At 35.8% G+C, this 20,238-nt stretch overlaps 1 protein-coding gene across 6 annotated transcripts; it reads right to left on the reverse strand.

Annotated features, from left to right (window-relative positions):
• Window positions 1-260: 260 nt before the first annotated feature.
• Window positions 261-19,567, reverse strand: LOC131200362 (phospholipid scramblase 1-like). 6 transcript variants are annotated; one of them, XM_058187006.1, is made up of 9 exons: window positions 19,462-19,567; window positions 10,530-10,563; window positions 8,417-8,578; window positions 7,112-7,242; window positions 6,605-6,647; window positions 3,656-3,879; window positions 2,679-2,840; window positions 1,646-1,807; window positions 261-1,534 (listed from the first exon to the last, which is right to left on the reverse strand). In XM_058187006.1, the coding sequence occupies exons 2-9, from the start codon at window positions 10,534-10,536 to the stop codon at window positions 1,484-1,486; spliced, it is 942 nt and encodes a 313-aa protein (XP_058042989.1). In that variant the 5' UTR covers window positions 10,537-10,563; window positions 19,462-19,567; the 3' UTR covers window positions 261-1,483. The 6 variants fall into 6 exon arrangements, with proteins under 6 accessions (XP_058042989.1, XP_058042988.1, XP_058042990.1 ...); XM_058187005.1 differs by lacking the exon at window positions 19,462-19,567 and adding an exon at window positions 19,239-19,331; XM_058187007.1 differs by lacking the exon at window positions 19,462-19,567 and adding an exon at window positions 18,649-18,769.
• Window positions 19,568-20,238: the final 671 nt, after the last annotated feature.

A 20,238-nucleotide genomic window follows, 5' to 3' on the forward strand; every position in this document is an offset into this window, starting at 1 on the left:
AATGGAGTTATTATTATTATGACAGTATACACAGCAAACGAGATAACTGTGCTGGATTTTGTATCACAGATCACTAGTCGAACACTTCCCAAGCGTTTAGGACTGCGTGATGTATTAGCGAATTATGTGAGCAGATCCCAGTAAGGTGGCCTTCTGCAGCCGACCAATGGTGATCTTGTCAGCGCCAATTGCTTTTAAGTGCTTGCTTAGGTCTTTAGGCATAACTCCCAGTGTGCCGAGTACCACTGGAACCATCTGCACTGGTTTATGCCAGAGTCTCTGCAATTTGATTCTCAAATCTTGTTATCTGGTGACTTTTTCAAGTTGTTTCTCATCAATTCTGCTGTCACCAGGTATAGCAATGTTGACTATCCACACTTTTTTCTTTTCCACAATCGTGATATCTGGGGTATTGTGTTCCAAAACTTTATCAGTCTGTATTCGGAAATCCCACATACTTTTGCATGCTCATTTTCAATCACTTTTTCAGGCTTATGATCCCACCAGTTCTTTGCTACAGGCAGATGGTAGTTGTGACACAGTTCCAGTGGACCATCTGAGCGACTGTGTTGTGACGTTGTTTGTAGTCGGTCTGAGCTACTGTCTTACAACAGCTCAGTATGTGATCAATGGTTTCATCTGCTTCTTTGCAGAGTCTGCATTTGGGATAGTCAGCAGATTTTTCTACTCTGGCTTTGATTACATTTGTTCTAATGGCTTGTTCTTGGGCCGCAAGAATTAGGCCTTCTGTTTCTTTGTTCAATGTTCCGTTGCTCATTATTATTATTATTATTATTATTATTATTATTATTATTATTATTATTATTATTATTATTATTATTATTATTATTATTATTATTCAGGTTTTTACTTGAATTATACTTAACCAAAATGATTTTTTACACTTACTTTATTTTTTGACAGATATAAAATACAATCCTCTCCATCTCCCTTTCTCCTTTTTCCCATTTCCATCTCCCACTCTTTCAAATGTTGATATCCATCAAGGCACCAAAGAAAAGGAAACTGTTCTTTCCATACGTTCTAGTTAGCTGTATGATTTTTTATCTGGGAATATCATTAGAGTCTCTCTAGAAGTACCATGAGCAGTTGTAAAAGAGTCTTGCTAATATGTTATATATTCTAGAGCAGTGTTTCCCAGCCTTAGCAACTTTAAGGGGCATACACTTCAACTCCTAGAATTCCTCAGCTAGCATGCTGGCAGGGGAATTCTGGGAGTTGAAATGCACACATCTTAAAGTTGCCATGGCTATGAAAGACCATTCTAGAGTAACACTTCTTGCTTCATAAGAGTCCACAATCTGGTTGCTTGCATAATATGAGGGTATTGTGCCCATAATCAGATTTTTCAGCAATCTCTTTTTCATGAAAATGTCATATAAGCAAGATTAATTGCTTAGTAAGAAACAAAAGCAGCAGTATACATTTTTTTCTGAAGTCAGGAAAAATGGTAGACATCTGATTATGTCTGGTTGCGGCGCGTCGTTACACTTCGTTCAAAAAACAGGAAATCCTATTAAAATAAAACAAACATCATTTAGATGAATTCCAGTCCAGATTGTTCCTTGCTAGGAAGCAAGACTTTTTCAATCTTAATTTATAACGAGACTACCAAGAGACTTACCAGTAGGAAGCAAGCTCCAAGCAAAAGGGTTTTCGTTTTAATCTCAAGATCCATTGGGAATTGGATTAAGAAGTTGCTGGCATCTGTTGCAGCTTCTGCTGCTAATCCTTTCCATTTCCTGGTGATTTTTCCAATTGATGAGTTTTGATTGAAAGATTTCACCTAATTTTAAACAAGTAATAAAAAATTATTCAAGGAAGTTACCATAAGCCATAAGGCCTAGTGCCAAGACTGACCAATATGCAGCTATGCATTTTATAATTTCATATACATACATACATACATACATACATACATACATACATACATACATATTGTACAATATAAGGATAACAATATTATCAATACACCATAGTCCTAAAGGCAATGTGATATATCACCAGTAAGAAATTAGAATTTGAATTCTATTTATACATAAAACATTAGTTATGAAGATCTTAAGATGTGTAACCAACCACACTCGGAGATTTGCAAAAAATATTATGGAGAATATGAATACGCAATAAAAAGTAGTATGAGTTATTATTAGATAATTGATACAATTATTTTACATGCAATGTTAAACAAATTTTGCCTTAACAGAAAAGTTTGTGTGCGGCTTCACTTGTTGACTTAACTTACTCACTGATTTAAATATTATTTCCACTTACAGTATGTATTAATTATTTTTCCTTTAGAATCAATACTTGAATGTGACATACTTTTGTAATACTTCATTACATCATCTAAAATAATTACTTTTAAGAGTATTCTGGAAAGAAATGCAAAATACATATCAGCTTATTAAACAATAACAATAAAATAATCACCATCCCCCAGTATGTCTTCTAAATTATCATAGTTTTTTCCAAGATTTCACATTGGGCTTATAAAATTCCTTGGCTATAAAGAAGAAAAAGGAAACAACAGAGAAAACTGTATGTGGCAATCTTACTTCCGCTCTTATGAATTGGAAAAATCATAGGTCCATGAATACTTAATATATTTCAACACTGAAAGGTGGATGAAGACAGAGTTTAGAACGTTACCTTACCTCAAAATGAAAATCCCTATAACCATGGCATGATAAATTAGGTCCATGCAATTTCAAAATGTTTTCTCCGGCCTCATTCTGGATAACAAATTTGGGTCGGCAGATGTAGCACTTCTGCTTAACATATCCAATAACTGTGCCTAGTGGTGCTTGAACTTCCAGCTTTAAAGGAAAAATAACATGCAGCAGAATTAGAATAAAGAGCAGCATTTTGTCTCACATTCAGACATGTTAACAGGAACTTTTACTTTAGTTAGGATTGAAAGCACATGGAAAATCAAGGCAATGAATGATCAAAGGGAGTTAACTGTTAATGGAGTACAGAAGATTTTTAATATGTTGTTTTTGGATTTTATGCCCCTGTTTTTTGTTTTCTTTTTGTGTTAGTATGAAGTCATGAGCAGCAAGAGGTTGACTTGCTCAAAATAACTGAATGAATATCCATATGTATACTAGTATATCTGGGTTGCAAAAATCTGAACAACCACTCTATGACAACAAAGACGTGTTTCCTCAACCTCTTTGCTTCCAGATAATGGTCATACAGGTTTTTGTAGCTTATATTTAATATCCCTAGAGTAGATATGAACCTGATTCTTCCTAATCTATTCCAGCATTTAACAACTATACCATAGTAGCTCTTATAAAGGAGTTCTAGAGGAATACAATGACTTGTGTAAAGTTATTGTAAATTAATTATTACTGTGTCATCCTCTATTTCTGGTTCTATCACCACCCCGATACCCCTATAGTTATGGAGAGGATCTAGAGGAAAGTCAAGATACATATATAGTATGTACGTACAGTATGTGTAACAAGAATCTTCACAATTAAATACTATGGTAATAATAACTATTGGGGGGGGGAGAAATAGAATGCTAATTTCTATTTCTGTGAAGTTGCATATCACTTCTTGATACTCTAGGAAAAGAATTAGTGAACAAAACAGTCCAAATGGGCAGAGGGGTTGAGTTTACCTTTTGTAGGCAGCAAATACAAGGACAGCCACAAGTACAATGGAACTCTCTTGACAATTGTATGACGGGTTGGTTTGCACTATCAAAGAGCTTTATGGTAAATGATCTGAAAGGCCCATAACGGTACATATTATACTCATCATTTTCTTCAGCTGCAAAGTATACCCATTGCCCCATGGAATTTTTTATTTCATATTTATTACAAGTCTCATAGCCACTTATCACTGGAAAAAAAGAAACATTGATAAGTATCAAAATCATTATATATTACTAAATATGCAAGACATGCATCATAGGGCAATAGTTTTGAACCAAGGTGCTTCAAATGGGCTAACTTACGGAGTGCATCCAAAATGACTTCCAAGAGAATGAAATTTGAGAAATTTCATTTTGGTTTTAATGGATGCATGCAGTAGTCCAAGCAGACAAAATAGAATTCTTCAATAACGTACAGTATAAAGAGTGTAACAACCACAATGTATGAAAACAGATAGAAGACACCCATGAATACAACTAGTAGTCAGAAGACACAATGAAACATCCTTAATTTTACAACAAATGGACAGACAACCTAATTTCAATTAGGAAACTGTAAGCATCCTAGACCAACTTAAATCCAAATCATACTGAGGAATTCCTGGAAACTTACCAGTCAAACAAATCAGCTAGCAACAGGCTCCTAGAGATAAATAACATTTACACCACAGTCAAAAGAAAAATAAAAAAACCTAAAAAGGAAACAAAAACCTAGAACTGTTTTTTTCTTTTGATCAGCAATCAATACCCCGAAAAGCAGGGATTTATACCAGGATCAACACCAGACAAATAATCAAACACTGGACAACAGCCTAATCAAGGAAATAACAAGAAAATAACAATATTTCTGCCAACTCTGATAGGGCAAGCCACTGTATATAAACAGATAGAAAACCCTTCTTGCACTGAAAATGTTACCTAGCTGGCTAACGAAAAGAAAACAACCAAGCTCAGGACTTCTATTAGAAGTGCCAAATCATCATTAATCACTGCAATATGAGATGACAATAAGTTCATCATAATTAGGGCGGAAAGTGAAAGAATATAGAGAAGCAACAGGTGAACCAGTAGTAAAAAAATGCTACTGGTTCAGGCAAACCGATATTTTTGACGATCAGCTGTGATGCACAATTTTTATTAGCTAGAATCGTCAGATTTCCTGCTTTCTAGCTAATCTAAATGGCATGGTGTTGCAGATTGCCCCCCTCACTATTCTACTTACCTTTGCAGACTCGGAAGGTTTCAAAATGTTCCTTTTTTAGTGCTGCATGGGTACACCTCAGGCACGCATGTGCGCAAAGCGCACATATGCACATGAAGCGTGCACTTGGTAACAGACTCACAGAACTGGTAGAAAACATCAGAGGATTTCAATGCTGAGAAGCATCTAACAATGTGTTGCCAGTGGGGGTGTCTGCACATCTACAAATATTCCCTTGATATTCATCAGAATCACTACTGGATTTTTTTAAAAATCAGTGATTTCATTTAAAAATCAGTAAACAGAAATCTGACATCCTTAATTCCCTAACATCAACTTTCATTACAAAAAGAACTCTTGGAACACAACTGCCTGAAAACATTCTTAGAAAATAAAAATGCTATGTGATAGTGGCCCACACTTGTGCCCTCGGAAGAAAAAAGGCAATGGTAAGACTGGGTGATAAATACATCTTGAACAGTTGAAAGGATTAATGGGCCATAACTTTCCTAATTTATTTTCTGGTAAATGAAAGTTTTGATTCCAGCTGTCATTTTCACTCTAGATACTGTTTTCACTCAGGGTGAAATTTACAATATTGTGCCAAATTTCTTTGCTAAATTAAATGACTCGTTTAAGTGATGTGATAGTATTTTATTGTACTATATTGATTTCTCCTACAGTCATCCTTTATAAAATAGTAAATTGGAGCCAAACCGACTCATCGTCAAAAGGGAGAGCTATTTTTGTTCATAAAGGGCAGTCATAAATCAGAGATTTCTGTGAAAAAAATATTATTTTCATTTTTTCCCCTTGGAGTTCTCTAAACAATCCATGGAAATAATATAAGAGCTGAAATCAACTCATGATTACTCTTGATTAAATTATATATTGGTAGCATCTTCTGGAGATTTTATTTATTTATTTATTTTATTAGATTTATAATAGAATCTTCTATTTCTAAATAATCTTCAGTATTCTCTTATGTCTTCTAATATTTATGGCATGAAGTGCTAAAGCAGAGGTTGGTTTTAAGCCAACACCAAAGTTGTGGGGTTTTAGTCTAACAATACCTGGAAGTCTTGTTTCTTTTATAACAGGAAGCTGCATTTCCAGATATTGTTGAAGTACAATCCCATCTTTTTGGTGATAATGCTGCCACTTTAGAATACGCTTATACTTCAGCCAAATTTATCTATTTAACTGAGTGCGGTTTTACAAATGGCTACTTAATACTCTCCCAAATGGCTTTTGGTAAATGGTTGAAGAGAATTGGACTTGAATTTTAATTCTGATGATTTTTAGAATTTTAGTCCTAAGGCTACATTTTACAAACTACAAGTTTCATTTTTTAATGATTGTCAAAATATAGTTTATTACTTTTTTAATTCCTACTGCAAAACCCATCATGAATGCTGCTGAAGCAGTGGGTTGCGTGTAATTCACATTATATTAATCACGTTCCAGTAGGTAAAATTATGTGTAAGAGGTATTCATGGTATCTTAATATCAAATGTAAACAACAAATCTTACAGCTCATGTATAGGGCTGAAAATGAATAAAGTATTGTGGAATTTTCTTGCTGTAAATTTGTCAGTACTATATATGTATTTAGCAATTTTAATTATACAGCATCTAAAATTTATAAAGTGGAAATACAAGATTTAAAAATCTCCTCAGTAATGTTTATTGAAAGATGACAAAATACGTACTTTCCATGAGCTCAAGCTGCTGGTCAACTATTACTTGATCCATCTATTATAATGGTAAAAACAATACAATATTAAAAATGAAATGATTATAATTATTTCAAACTCAACAATTTTATCATAGTATATATGAAAAGATGCCTTTCTATTTTTTCTCTGTATTGAATAGATTTTCATTAACTATAAAACACTGACCTTTTAGATTCAGTAATAAATTAATTATTAACATAAATAAATATTAATTATAATTGGTTATTAATAGAATTATTAATACATCTGTTTAATTCACTAGTGAATTTATTTAATCATTCTTCAGTAGAATCACATAGACTATAAGGATGCAAGATAAATAAATACTTCATTATGTGATCTTGGAAATTTCAAAATTTGCAGGCCAGGGATTAGAGAAAGTATAGTCCAGTATAATTAGAGGCCATTAAATAGGGGAAAGAATTAGAATCTCATAATCTTCAGCACTGATCAGGTAAAAGGAGCATAGGAAAAACATACCTCGCTTAAATATTCTAATCCAGGTGGGCATTTGGGAGGAACTGGTGGGGCTGGCATCCAAACCACAGGTTCAGCTGTACTAGGCACATTGGCAGCTTGGAGAGCTCCATAAGACAATGCATGAGGTTGAACTGCCAAGTTTCAAAAGTTTCAAAATGAGATCATAAGCAAATTCTTTTTTTAAATGCCAAGGATAACCAAACATTAACAAGGATTTAAAAAGTTTCTGATAAAACTTTTGTTAAAATAATTGCATTGGTCTATCAAATAAGAAACATAATCTTCTATGTTATACAGTATGGAATTATGTAAATACATGGTTGGAAGTTATAAAAAAAATTAAAATATAAACGAATTTTCAGATTTTAGTCACATTATTTTGCCTGCTCCTGAAATGCTCTGCATTCTTTTCTGGATTTTTTAAGAAAAGCAGTGGTTTTATGCATTATTAATTTTGGTATTCATTTTGAGGGGAGAATTGGTAATTTATTTGAATCTGAGATGTCTAAGATGTAACTCTGTTACATCCATGCAAATACTGTGGACTTTGGTAAACTTAAGTAAGCCATCAATTTTCAGTCCATCTGGTATTGCAGATGATGTGCTGCCATTAAGAGTACTCTAACATCATCAAAAGAACAACTAGTTAAAATGTCACAAAATATAAGTTCAAGAATATGAGAAAAGGCAGGGCGCCTCTGAGGTTGTGTGTGTTTTATTCTTAGAAAGAGGCAGAAATCCTGTCTTTTAATTTGGGGTTGTTGATGTGGGAGAAGAGAGAGGTAAAGAATTCCCCTTCTAGTCAAACTTGATTCTGGGTGATAACCAGATACATAAGTTTTCTTGATAATAATGGTAAACAGTTTTCCTTTGCCTTCTTCCACGAATTGGTTTCAACTTCCTAATGTAACCTACAGCCTTATTATTTCCTAAAATGCCAAAAATCTTAATCAATTAGAAGAAAAAAATCTAGATTTGGCTTTAATGCTGAGTGTTTATGCCATATTAAGAACTATTAATTATTAAGGCATCTTATAGTCCTCCAATTCTGAAATTCAGCAGCAATATGACCAATTTTTAGCTATGCAATTTTGAAAGTTTTTTTTTAATTACCAAAAAAAAAACAACGGATGAAAGCAGGAGGCTTCATACTGGCATATCACTTTTATTTCCACTCTCAAAACTTTCAACATAATTCCCAACCCTCATGCCAAATTTGTGAATCATTCAGTGCAACTGTGAAAAAAAAAGCTTAATAGAAAAGTTTTTTGAACTGAGAAAGCTGCAGATGCCTCAACAACCTACTTGGCAAAGTGGATGGCGATACATATTGATGCAATCCAGATGCATTCTGAGGAATTCCAACTTGGACCTGGGTTCCTGGATAACCTGGGACAGCATATCCTTGGCCTGGAAAACTTGGGCCTTGATACTCCGGAGGTGGTTCTGTAGGTGGGGGTTGTTTAGCTAGAACAAGAAAGTATTTAAGCTAATAGATGGATGGATGAAATGCTTAATGTCAATCTACTGCCATAGTAATCATACCCTTATTTTTTATTTTTCCTATACATAATAAAGCAAGTGGGTTTAAATGCAACAAAGCTATTTTTAACAGATATGTGTTTTCCATTTTTTATATGGGGAAAAAACTTATAGATAATAAAAATGAAAAACAAAACCACTATAAAATCATATCTAACTAAAATTTCGTTATAGAACCCTCTGGTATAATGTAATATCTTCCAACATACTTTAAATCACATATTCATTTCCCAGACACACTTAGCTAAGATAATCTAAATGTACATTTACATTTTTTCTATTTCTAGTGCCGCAATTCACAAATTATAAATAAGATTCTTTTCCTATATTTCACTTAGATTTTTTTTGCTTGATTATCATTTTTAATTGCAATAGCAATTCACTTCCCATAAGGAAGTGGTATTCAGCCAGCTGCTATGGTTGCTTTTAGCTGTAGCATAAACAATCTCCTTTCTCTAATTAAATCCCAATGCATTATTATTGTTGCTGAAGTTTATTATGCTATAACAAGGCTAAAATTCTTTTTTGTTGTTAAGTTTTAGTAAAGGTTGCAGAATTAATTGCACATTCACCTGCTTTTTTATTTAATTTATAGCAGCATTCTAGAGGTATATTGATATTTTGATGCTAACTAACAATGTGTTAGGACAGGGGTGTCAAACTCGCGGCATCACAGCAGCATCACATGACTATTTTCCCCTTTACTCCACCAGGCAGGAGAAGGGCCAGCACATGATGCAACCAGCCCATGGCCGCGAGTTTGATACCCCTGTCTTAGGACAAAGCAATCTGCCTTCCTCAAGATATTTTCAGTTATAACATCAAAATTCCTTGATGGATGTCAAAGTCCAATTCTATATACAACATTCTTGGTATTAGAAACATCCTACATATAGAGAAAGATGAATAAATCATACACAAATTAATTAAATGAAATAGTCCACATAAAAAGTTATTACTTAGTATCTTAACATATAAATGTTCTTTACTACATATTTCAATTTATTTCATCTACATATCAATCTGTACTGCAAGATATTTCAATAAAATATAACAGATAGATCAGTACAGCTATGTTTTTCCAGTCTTCTTACCATTTCAGAGATTATCATATTGTATTTTAAAACTGTAAATAAAATTACATTTACTGGGCTTTATTGATTAGTTATAAATGAAGCAGATGGCTACATGTAATTTATTCATCCAAATGATAGACACTGCATGATTTTGCATGTGACACTGTTATAAAAAAGGCTAAACTTCATAGTTTAACTAAGGTAATTTAACTAAGATGATTTCATTGATTTTAATAATATCCAAAGCAGTACACTTTGGTCTATGGCTATTGAAGCATATGGTAAGGATACTACAGGTAATCTTCAACTTACAACCATTTGTTTAGGATTGGAAATTACAACAGCACTGAAAAAAGTGACTTATGACCAATTTTCACACCTATGACTCTTGTAGTATCTCCATATGATCAAAATTAGGGTACTCATATGATCAAAATTAGGGTACTTGGCAACTGACATGTATTTATGACAATTCCACTGTCCCAGGGTCATGTGATCACTATCTGTAATCTTCCTGGGAAGTTTCTGACAGGCAAATCAATGGGGGAGGGCAGCTTTATTAAATAACAGCATGATTCACTTAACAATTGCACTGATTCACTTAACAATTGTGGCAAAAGTAGTCAAGAACTGGTAAAACTCATTTAACAACTACCTTGCTTAGCAACAGAAATTTTGGTTTCAGTTGTTCTCATAAGTTAAGGACTACTTGTAAAAGACAGAAAAATGTGGAGGACAAATACATTGATGATTCACAAAGACAATATTTCTGATTTTAAAAATAGTTAAATTTTACTTACACTCCATTTTTCTTGATTGTGTCTTCAAGTTGTTCTGAAAAAAAAAATACAAGATGCCTCCAAGAACCAGTAGCAAAATCAAATGTTATATTTGGCAAGACCTTTTGTAATGAAAGCTGATTCCAGTCAGATGGCTTTTTGCCTTATTTAGCAGTACTGAGCTCTCGTTAAAAAAACATTGGGACAAAGTACTTCTGAAATTGAACAAATACAACATTGCACTGCCACTCTTTAAAGCAGCCACTTTTTAAATCTTCTGAAAAGAATATGCAGCTGCTTTAATTCTATGTTTGTTCCAACTCACTTCCTCAAAGTCATTTTCAGGAATGCACAGAGCTATTCTTCAATTTTGGTTCATACGCCATGAAGTATAAACATGTCAATTTTCTACATTATAAGGAGCATTACATTTTCCCCATGTGTATACGCTACTCATTTCTAACCACCACAATAGTAGATCATGCTGTACTCTGATTTTCCAGTTTTATAAATTCACACACATTGTCTGCATATTGATTTTCAAACATCAGAGGCTAAATTCTTACAACTACAGACAAAAAAACAGCCAAAGAAAAAGTCAAATCATAACTTAGTAGAATGCTTTGGCAATGGTAACACATGCTTGGATCATTATTCATTGACATACTGTAACTTGTTCTCCATAGGAAAGTTTCTGAAGCCAATCCAAAGATCTAATTTGGATCGTAACTTTTTTCATTCATTTACTTCTCACATAAGCTTATTTTTGAAAAAGATATTTAGTAGCATTCCTTGGTGAGAGGGGATGGAGTTCATTACTTTGTATGAAGAAGTGTCATGCACTTTTCCTAAAATTTTGTAAATATTTCTCAATTGAAATTAATGGGGGATTTAATCATGAGACTTTCACCAAAGGATCTGATCTGAAGATGTCACTGGGCTCTTGGATCAGTGGAAATGATCATTTTCACCTGGCATGTTTTTCCCTAGGTGGAAAGTACTGTATTCCTAATTTCTTTATATAAATTTGAGAGGAGATGAAGGTTTTATTGTGAATTAAAAATTTATAGAGATTAGCTGTCATAGTCACTAAAATCGAATCATCATTTAGCTAAACTTAATCTCTGGGGCTGCTTCATAGTGGAATACCAGCAATGAAAGACCAATGCTGTGAGATAAGGAAGCCATATAAGATAACTATTAGCAATAGCAATAGCACTTAGACTTATATATCACTTCATAGTGCTTTTCAGCCATCTCTAAGCAGTTTACAGAGTCAGCTTTGCCCCCAACAAATTGGATCTTTATTTTACTGATCTCAGAAGAATGGAACGCTGAGTCAACCTTGATTAAAGGTTGGATTAAACTTCTGGCTGTGGACAGTGTTAGCCTACAATATTGCATTCTAAGATTCAGTGCTGATTAATTCTATAGTCTTCTTTAAAAGGTTTTGATGAACTGATCTTAAACTATCTAATATCAATGGTCTGTAGGAACTGTACACAAGGTGGAGTTGACTATATTTTCAAATACACCATTTAATTGATAGAAAGGCAGATTCACCTATTATTTCAACATGCCTCTAGCACAGGGGTGAAATGCTCCCGGATCAGACAGGATCGTGCGATCTGGTAGCAATGGCGGCTGCTGGTTCGGAGGACCAGTAGCAAAAATCCCTGGCCCTGCCCCCCCCCCCCCCCGCCTCTGCTGAGCCGCACCATCAGCAGAGGGTGTTTTTTTTTTACTTTTAAAAGCCGGTTTTGCTTCAGCCAAAACCTGCCTTTAAAAGTAAAAAAAAGCCTTTGAGGATCCCGCCCTTCAGCTGACATCGGCAGCCTTTAAACTGTAAATAAATAAATAAATAAATAAAAATTAAAGGCTACTCTGGGGATCTCTCTTGAGTTCCTCATCAGCAGAACCTTAAAAAACATGTTTTCTGTAGAAAACATGTAGAAAAACTCCTTTTAAAAGAGTCTAAGCCACTTACCTGATAACTGATCGACCTCATGGCTCTGCTCACAGCCCGAAAGCCCCAGTTTCGCTTTTAGCACGAGACAGAACTAATTTAAACTTAGCTAATCTATTTCACCACTGAGTGATTAATGCTGTCTGGCTGAGGAACTCTGGGAATTGAAGTCCACAATAAAATAAAATAATAAAATAAAATATTTGTGCAGCTTTCTGAGATTTGGTGTGCTTCTGTAGTGTTTCACTCTAACTACACAAAAACACAAAATCTCAGAAAACTGTATGTGGTATTTTGTGTGTGTGTGTGTGTGTGTGTGTGTGTCAGTTGTAAAGGTGTAAAGTGTGAAAGTTGGTTTTTGAGCTTTTTGTGTCTGTGTGAAATGTGAAGTGCAGCTGTTTTTACATTGTGTGTGAGTCAGTTGTGTTGTGTTGTGTTGTGTGTGTGTAAAGTGTGAAAATTGGTTTTTGGTACCTCTTATTGTTTTTTTATACTTTGTTTATTATTTTTATTATTTATTGTTATTAGCCACGCCCACCCAGTCATCTGACCACCAAGCCACGCCCACCAATTAAGCCATGCCCACAGAACCGGTAGGGAAAATTTTTAGATTTCACTCCTGCTAGAGTAAACAAGTCCAAAATTTCCTGAGTTTTTTCCACAAGCTAAATGCAAATTCTACATATCACCAATGACCATAGTTAAAACAATGTTGCAGATTTAAGAAAGCAGCAAAAGTATAGATCTTAAGAAGTAAATCCAAATGTGATGCCCAGACAAGGCCTTTAATAATAATAATAATAATAATAATAATAATAATAATAATAATAATAATAATAATAATAATAATAATAATAATAATAATAATAATAATAATATTTTAATTTGTATACCGCCCTTCTCCCGAAGGACTCAGGGCGGTGAACAGCCAAATAAAATACAAACAAAAGCACACTCAATATTAAAAACAGTCCTTAAAAAACTTATTCAATTAGCCAGAAAATTTAAAATAAAAATACACCCTATAAAATTACAGAAATTTAAAATCCATTAAATTAAATTAAAATTTTAAGAATCAAGCCATCCAGCCATATGAAATAAATTGGTTTTAAGTTCGCGGTGAAAGGTCCTAAGGTGAGATAATTGTTGAAGCCCAAGGGGAAGCTCGTTCCACAGGGTAGGAGTCCCCACAGAGAAGGCCCTCCCCCTGGGGGCTGCCAGTCGACATTGTTTGGCTGACGGCACCCTAAGGAGTCCCTCTCTGTGGGAATGCACCGGTCGCTGGGAGATAGAAGACGGCAGTAGACGGTCCCTAAATATCCCGGTCCTAAGCCATGGAGCGCTTTATTTTTTTTTTTATTTTTTTTTTTTTTTTGCAACAAACAAACAAAAAGAAAATACATTATTACACCCTTGTGCTATACATAAAAGGAAGATTTGGGTCTTCGGATATATCCTCATGATTGCCAAAATCCACGTTCTCGAGGTACAGGTACTGAAGCGTCCAATGTTCCAAGCGCAAAGTCCACAAATGGTTTCCAAGTCTTCCAAAAAATATCTTCTTTATACACACCACTTCTAATTTTAATATCACATGTCATTTTATCATTTAAAGCTAATTTCCACATTTCAGAATTCCACTCTTCTATTCTAAAAATCACATCCAGTTTCCAATATCTAGCTATTATAATTCTACCTATTATAATCATAATTCTAATCAATTCTTTTTCATATTTTGTTAATTCTATTTCCTTAATTACCAACAATAATATAGTTTCCACTCTCAATGTTATTACTTTCCCCATCATTTCAAATATCATTTTCTCCAATTGTTGCCAAAACTTTTTAACCTTATCACAATTATACCACATATGTTCATAAGTCCCCAATTCCAACTCACATCTCCAACATTTTTTACTAGTTTTTTTATCCATTTGTGACAATCTTACTGGAGTCAAATACCATTTCCAAACAACTTTATAATTGTGCTCTTTAATCCTTATAGATAAAGTTCTCATAATTCTACTCTTCCAATTCACATTCCAATCTGATTCTGGTATTTCAATATTAAGATCTTTTTCCCAATTTGTCCTCATCACTCTTTGTAATTTTTCATCAGAATTTATAATCTTATAAACCCTACTAACGAGTCCCTTTAGCCCAATTTCATCTTTCATAATCCGAGATACTAAATATTCAAATTCAGTTTCACATCTATTTATCGAATAATTTTCCTTTAGTTTTTTTGTCCATTTTTCTATCTGTATTTTTTCAAACCAACTTAACCCTAATTTTTCAATAATTTCTTTATTCCTCCTTTCATTTCCCATAACTTTTATCCAATCTTTAATAATTTCTATATTTTCCTCTTTAATCACTTCATTACGTTTTATATTATTTTTAATCGGCCAAATTCCAGTTGTCTCCCCCAAAAAGCGCTTTAAAGGTAGTAACCAATACCTTGAAGTGCACCCGGAAAACAACAGGTAGCCAGTGCAGTCTGCGCAGGATAGGTGTTACGTGGGAGCTCCGAATTGCTCCCTCAATAACCCGCGCAGCCGCATTCTGGACTAGCTGTAGTCTCTGAGTGCTCTTCAAGGGGAGCCCCATGTAGAGAGCATTGCAGTAGTCCAAGCGAGAGGTAACGAGAGCATGAGTGACCGTGCATAGGGCATCCCAGTCCAGGAAGGGACGCAACTGGCGGATCAGGCGAACCTGATAAAAAGCTCTCCTGGAGACGGTCGTCAAATGTTCTTCAAAGGACAACCGCCCATCCAGAAGCACGCCCAAGTTGCACACCTTCTCCATTGGGGCCAACAACTCACCCCCAACAGACAGCTGCATCTGCAGCTGACTGTACCGAGGTGCCGGCATCCACAGCCACTCCATCTTGGAGGGATTAAGTTTGAGCCTGTTCCTCCCCATCCAGACCCGTATGGCTTCCAAACACCGGGACAGCACTTCGACAGCTTCGCTGGGGTGGCCTGGGGTGGAAAAGTACAGCTGCGTGTCATCAGCGTACAGCGTACAGTTGGTATCTTTATTATGTTTCTTAATTAAAATTTAAAAATCTAGTTGGTCCTAATAAAAGTATTAATACTAAAAAATGGGGTGGGAAAATCTCTATTCCCAGTGGACAACTTTCTAGATAACATATTTTTTAGACTGCATTCTCCCATCCATTAAAGTGGAAGAGACCTCCTAAGCCTTCATGCTGTCATACCCACCTTATTTTAGTAAGAAAATACAGGTAGTCCTTAACGTACAATCACAATTGAGTCCAAAATTTCTGTGGCTGAGCAAGGCAGTTGTTAAGTGAATTTTACCCCACTGTACAACCTTTCTTGCCACAATCGTTAAGTAAATCACTGTAGTTTTTAGTTAGTAACGTGGTTGTTAAGTAAATCTGGCTTTCCCATTAACTTTGCTTATCAGAAGGTTATTTGTTTGTTTGTTTGCTTATTTCATCAAGCATGTATTTGATAATAGATACAAGTATAAACATAATTATGAATACATGAAATGGATACGAATAAAAGGAAACATTAGGACAGGGACGGTAGGCATGCTGGTGCGTTTATGCACAACCCTTAAAGACCTCTTAGGAATGGGGTGAGGTCAACAGTAGACAGTCTAATGGTTAAAGTTTTGGGGGTTTGGGGAAGAAACCACAGAGTCAGGTAGTGCATTCCAGGCATTGACAACTCTGTTACTGAAGTCGTATTTTCTGTAATCAAGTTTGTATTGGTTTACCATGAGTTTGTATCTATTGTGTGCTCTTGTATTGTTTTGGTTGAAGCTGAAGTAGTCATTGACAGGTAGGACATTGTAGCAGATGATTTTATGTACTATGCTTAGGTCAGACTGAAGACAGCGAAGTTCTAAGTTGTCTAAGCCCAACATTTCAAGTCTGGTGGCATAAGTTATTTTGTTGCGAACAGAGGAGTGGAGGACTCTTCTTATGAAATATCTCTGGACTCGTTCAATTGTATTAATGTCCGATTTGCAATGCAGGTTCCAGACAGGTGAGCTGTATTCAAGAATTGTTCTGGTAAAAGTTTTGAATGCCCTAGTTTGCAGTTCAATATTATTGGAAAAGAAGCTTCGCAAGATTAGTTTAACAACTCTCTATGCTCTTTTAGCAATGCTGTTACAGTGAGCTCTGGCACTTAGATCATTTGAGATGAGTACTCCAAAGTCTTTGAGGTACTCCAAGGTTGGAAAGGGGGATTACATGACCCTGGGACACTACAAATGTCATAAATATGAACCAGTTGACAAGCATCCGTATGTAAAACACATGACTGTGGGGATGCTGCAATGGACCTAAGTCATATTTTCAATGCCATTGTAACTTTGAATGGTCACTAAATGAACTGTTGTAAGTCGAGAATCACCTGTACTTAGAAATGTCCATTCTTTTCTTTATGTAAGCACCTCATGCTTAATTTCAAACTCCTCCATGCTCCATTAGGCAGAAATTGAGAGAATAAGAAGTTACCCTGTCCTTTTAATATTCTTCTATTTCAGTCTACATTTTTCTTCTACAGAGTTTCCTTTTTAACACCTCTTTTCAGTTTTGCCAGTAAAGCTTTGCACTAACCCAATAAAAGTTAAGTCTAACATTAAAGGGCAATTCTGATACACTTCTGGCACAAAGCTGTCAATGGGTCACAAATGGGTCATGTGGCAAGAATGATTGGCAGTAATTCTCCAAAAGGTGGGAGACATCTGCTATTAGATGTTTTCAATGATTCCTTTCCCAGGACTGGATTTTTTTGAAAGCATTAGAACTAAAACTCCCAGCCAAGTTAGAAATGAACCAGATTGTCCATAACAACTCATAACAGCAATTTTGCAGAACATGCAAGGCTTAAATGTTGCTAGCTAGATTTGTATCTGAGGTATCATATAATACCTTTCAAGTTCAATGCATTGTTCAATAGAGTTAATTCAGCAAACCAAGGTGTGGCTAACCATACAAAGGCATGGTGAAAAATTAAAAGAGAATGCTACCCAGCAGGTAGATGCTACTCAAAACACCAGGAAAGAATAATTTCTTAAAGACTTCAATTATGAGTCAACAAAAGAACATTGAAAAGGTTTTCAGTCTGCAACAGCTACTCAAATAGTGTAAGGCTGAATAAAGTTTTGGTGATCATGTACTGCACTTTTTTTGGGGGGGGGGGCAAGAACTTCTGAATATTTTATACCACAACTACAGAAAGTTGAGCATTGTCCACTTGGTATTGATTTTCTAAATACTGTAATACAAGACATCCAGAGGCATTAGCTATCTCTCCTTACTCAGCTATCTCTCCTTACTCAGTTTTATCAGTTTAACATCCTAGCCCTAAGTAGAACTCTTTTCTAGGAAAATCAATACAAAAGCTACAATAAGATACAATTCAGTGCCATTTATAAGCAAGCAAAACATGAAGTTACAATTTATTAGTCTGCACATCCCATTGCAAAAATATAAGGGAAAAATTGTGATTAATTTATTCCATGAATTGCACTAACCTAAGTTGCATAAAAGGACGCCACAACCCCATCTCCAAGAAACAGCAACTCCTTCCCTAATCCATTCACGATAATTACAAAAGGTGGAACTCAGGCTGAGCAGATAAAGTAGACCAAATATTATTTTTTCCTTCATGAAGTTCCCCATCAGGAAACGTTCACTTTCTCTCTTCTCAAAACAGCATGCACTCCAATAAAACACCAGCACTCACCCTGAGCTTTAGGGTTTAAGAGCTATTTCAGACACACTGTTTGCATTCAAATACTAGCACTAGCATTTAGACTTATATATTCCTTGGCAGCAGTGCTTTTACAGCCCTTTCTAAGCGGTTTACAGAGTCTGGGTCCTCATTTTACTGACCTCGGAAGGATGGAAGGCTGAGCCAACCTTGAGCCTGGTCAGATCCGATCTGCCAAATTGCAGCCAGCCAACAGGCAGCAGAATTGGCCTACAACACAGCACTCTAACCACTGCACCACCTCGGCTCTTACTTATCACCTTCATCCAATGATACACGTGCTGAGGCTGACGGATGCTGCCCGCCCCCCCTCCAATCTCCGGAGATACACAGGCTACTCATCATCGCTGGAAGTAAAACTCTACGGTTGTATCGTTTTTGTAGCCTAGGATGGAGGAAAAAAGTGACTCACGAATGTAAGACAAATATAAGCGTCTCAGGATAACGTTGCGGGATCAATCTGGGTCGGTCATCCGAGCTTTCGGACAAGTGCTGGAGCCCATCCTCGGGGATTGAAGGAAGCAGAATTCTCTAGCAGAATGAGAGAAGTTCTCTAAGGATGGGCTCCAGCACGAGTCCGAAAGCTCCGATGATTAAACCTCTGGCCCCGGTGACCGATTGGCTTCTGCAAAAAGTGGCTGGATGAGTCCCTTCAGTACGCTGATTTCAAGCGTCCCGCCTCTGGACGCGAAAATAAAGATTTACTAGAGAGAACTATAGATAGTAAACGAGACACCAATAAACGTCAGTACTACTACTGCTTCCTTTCGTTTGCGAGAGGAAGAAGCGCCTGGAATCCCGCATTTTAGAGGAAGAAAGCGGCTTAATTAGTCCTGCCTGCTAAGCGAAACTACTTCCCCGTTTTCTTTTCGATATAATGATTATGTGCGCCCGAGAAGTCAGAAGGGAAGAGGAAAGTTATGTTTCGAAAGCCAGTGAAAATGCAGTTTACATGATGAGATCGTTTCGGCCTCAGGTATTCAGGGGAAAGGAGATCCTTACCTTGGAGATTCCGGCTTTGTTTCTTTACAGTTTAAAACGCTACTGTATGAGAGACTGCAGCTGCTTTTGTTTTTAACGGATGGAGAACAAGGAGTGGCAGAGAAAAGGCGGGGACCAAGAAACTAGGTCTGAAAGGGACAGAAAGATATGGGAACACAACGCTGGACGCCGGCTGAGATAAGAATAGGACTTCCGGGTATGTTGTCCACCTGTGGATAGTTACCTTCGCACTCTGCAAAAAGTCCTTCTTTTCTTCTACTTCCAGTATCCTTGGACGGACCGAAATGGTTCGGTTCTCAGATTAGACATAGGGCATTTTAAAGACAAGGCAGCTGTTATTTATGGGAAGTTACACAATGTTCCCTTCATGCCCTGATTTCTTTATTCACCACAGTACATGATTGCAGATAGCTTTCAGAGTTGAGTTTTGTTTAATGAAACATTAGTCATCCTCACATTCTTTGTTACATAACTTGGGATTTCCACTTAAGACATGGGTAACCATACAAACCAATTTCTTTAGAAGCTGTCTATTTCAGAAATAATTAGATGTATTAAGGTGCATAACAACCATCTCTTTTCAATCCAAAATATTTCATTTTTCAGTGAACAGGGAAAAGTTAGATCCTTGAGATTCAATATGCACCATCCTGACTTCCCATGATTTTAACATGGTATCCGTATGATGTTGGGAATTATCATGGCAATGGTCAAGTAATTCTGCTTTGCATTCAACCATATAATCTCTTAGATAAGCAATATAAACTTGTAAGATGAAGATTTCTTGTCAGAAATCGGATCATCTACAAGAAAAACTAGCAAGCATACGTGTATTTCTGTATATCCTGTTCCAACCACATAATCATTAACTGTGATGTTTCCATGTCTCGCTGTCAGCTATACATCCTGTAACAGAAAAGTTCTGTAGAAATGTACCCACCTGCTGTTGCAAACTGCTCAGAAACGCTAACCACAGAGCCTGTCCGGGTAACACCGGACA

The sequence above is a fragment of the Ahaetulla prasina genome, chromosome 6 (genome assembly GCF_028640845.1).
Source record: "Ahaetulla prasina isolate Xishuangbanna chromosome 6, ASM2864084v1, whole genome shotgun sequence".
Lineage (NCBI taxonomy): Eukaryota > Metazoa > Chordata > Lepidosauria > Squamata > Colubridae > Ahaetulla > Ahaetulla prasina.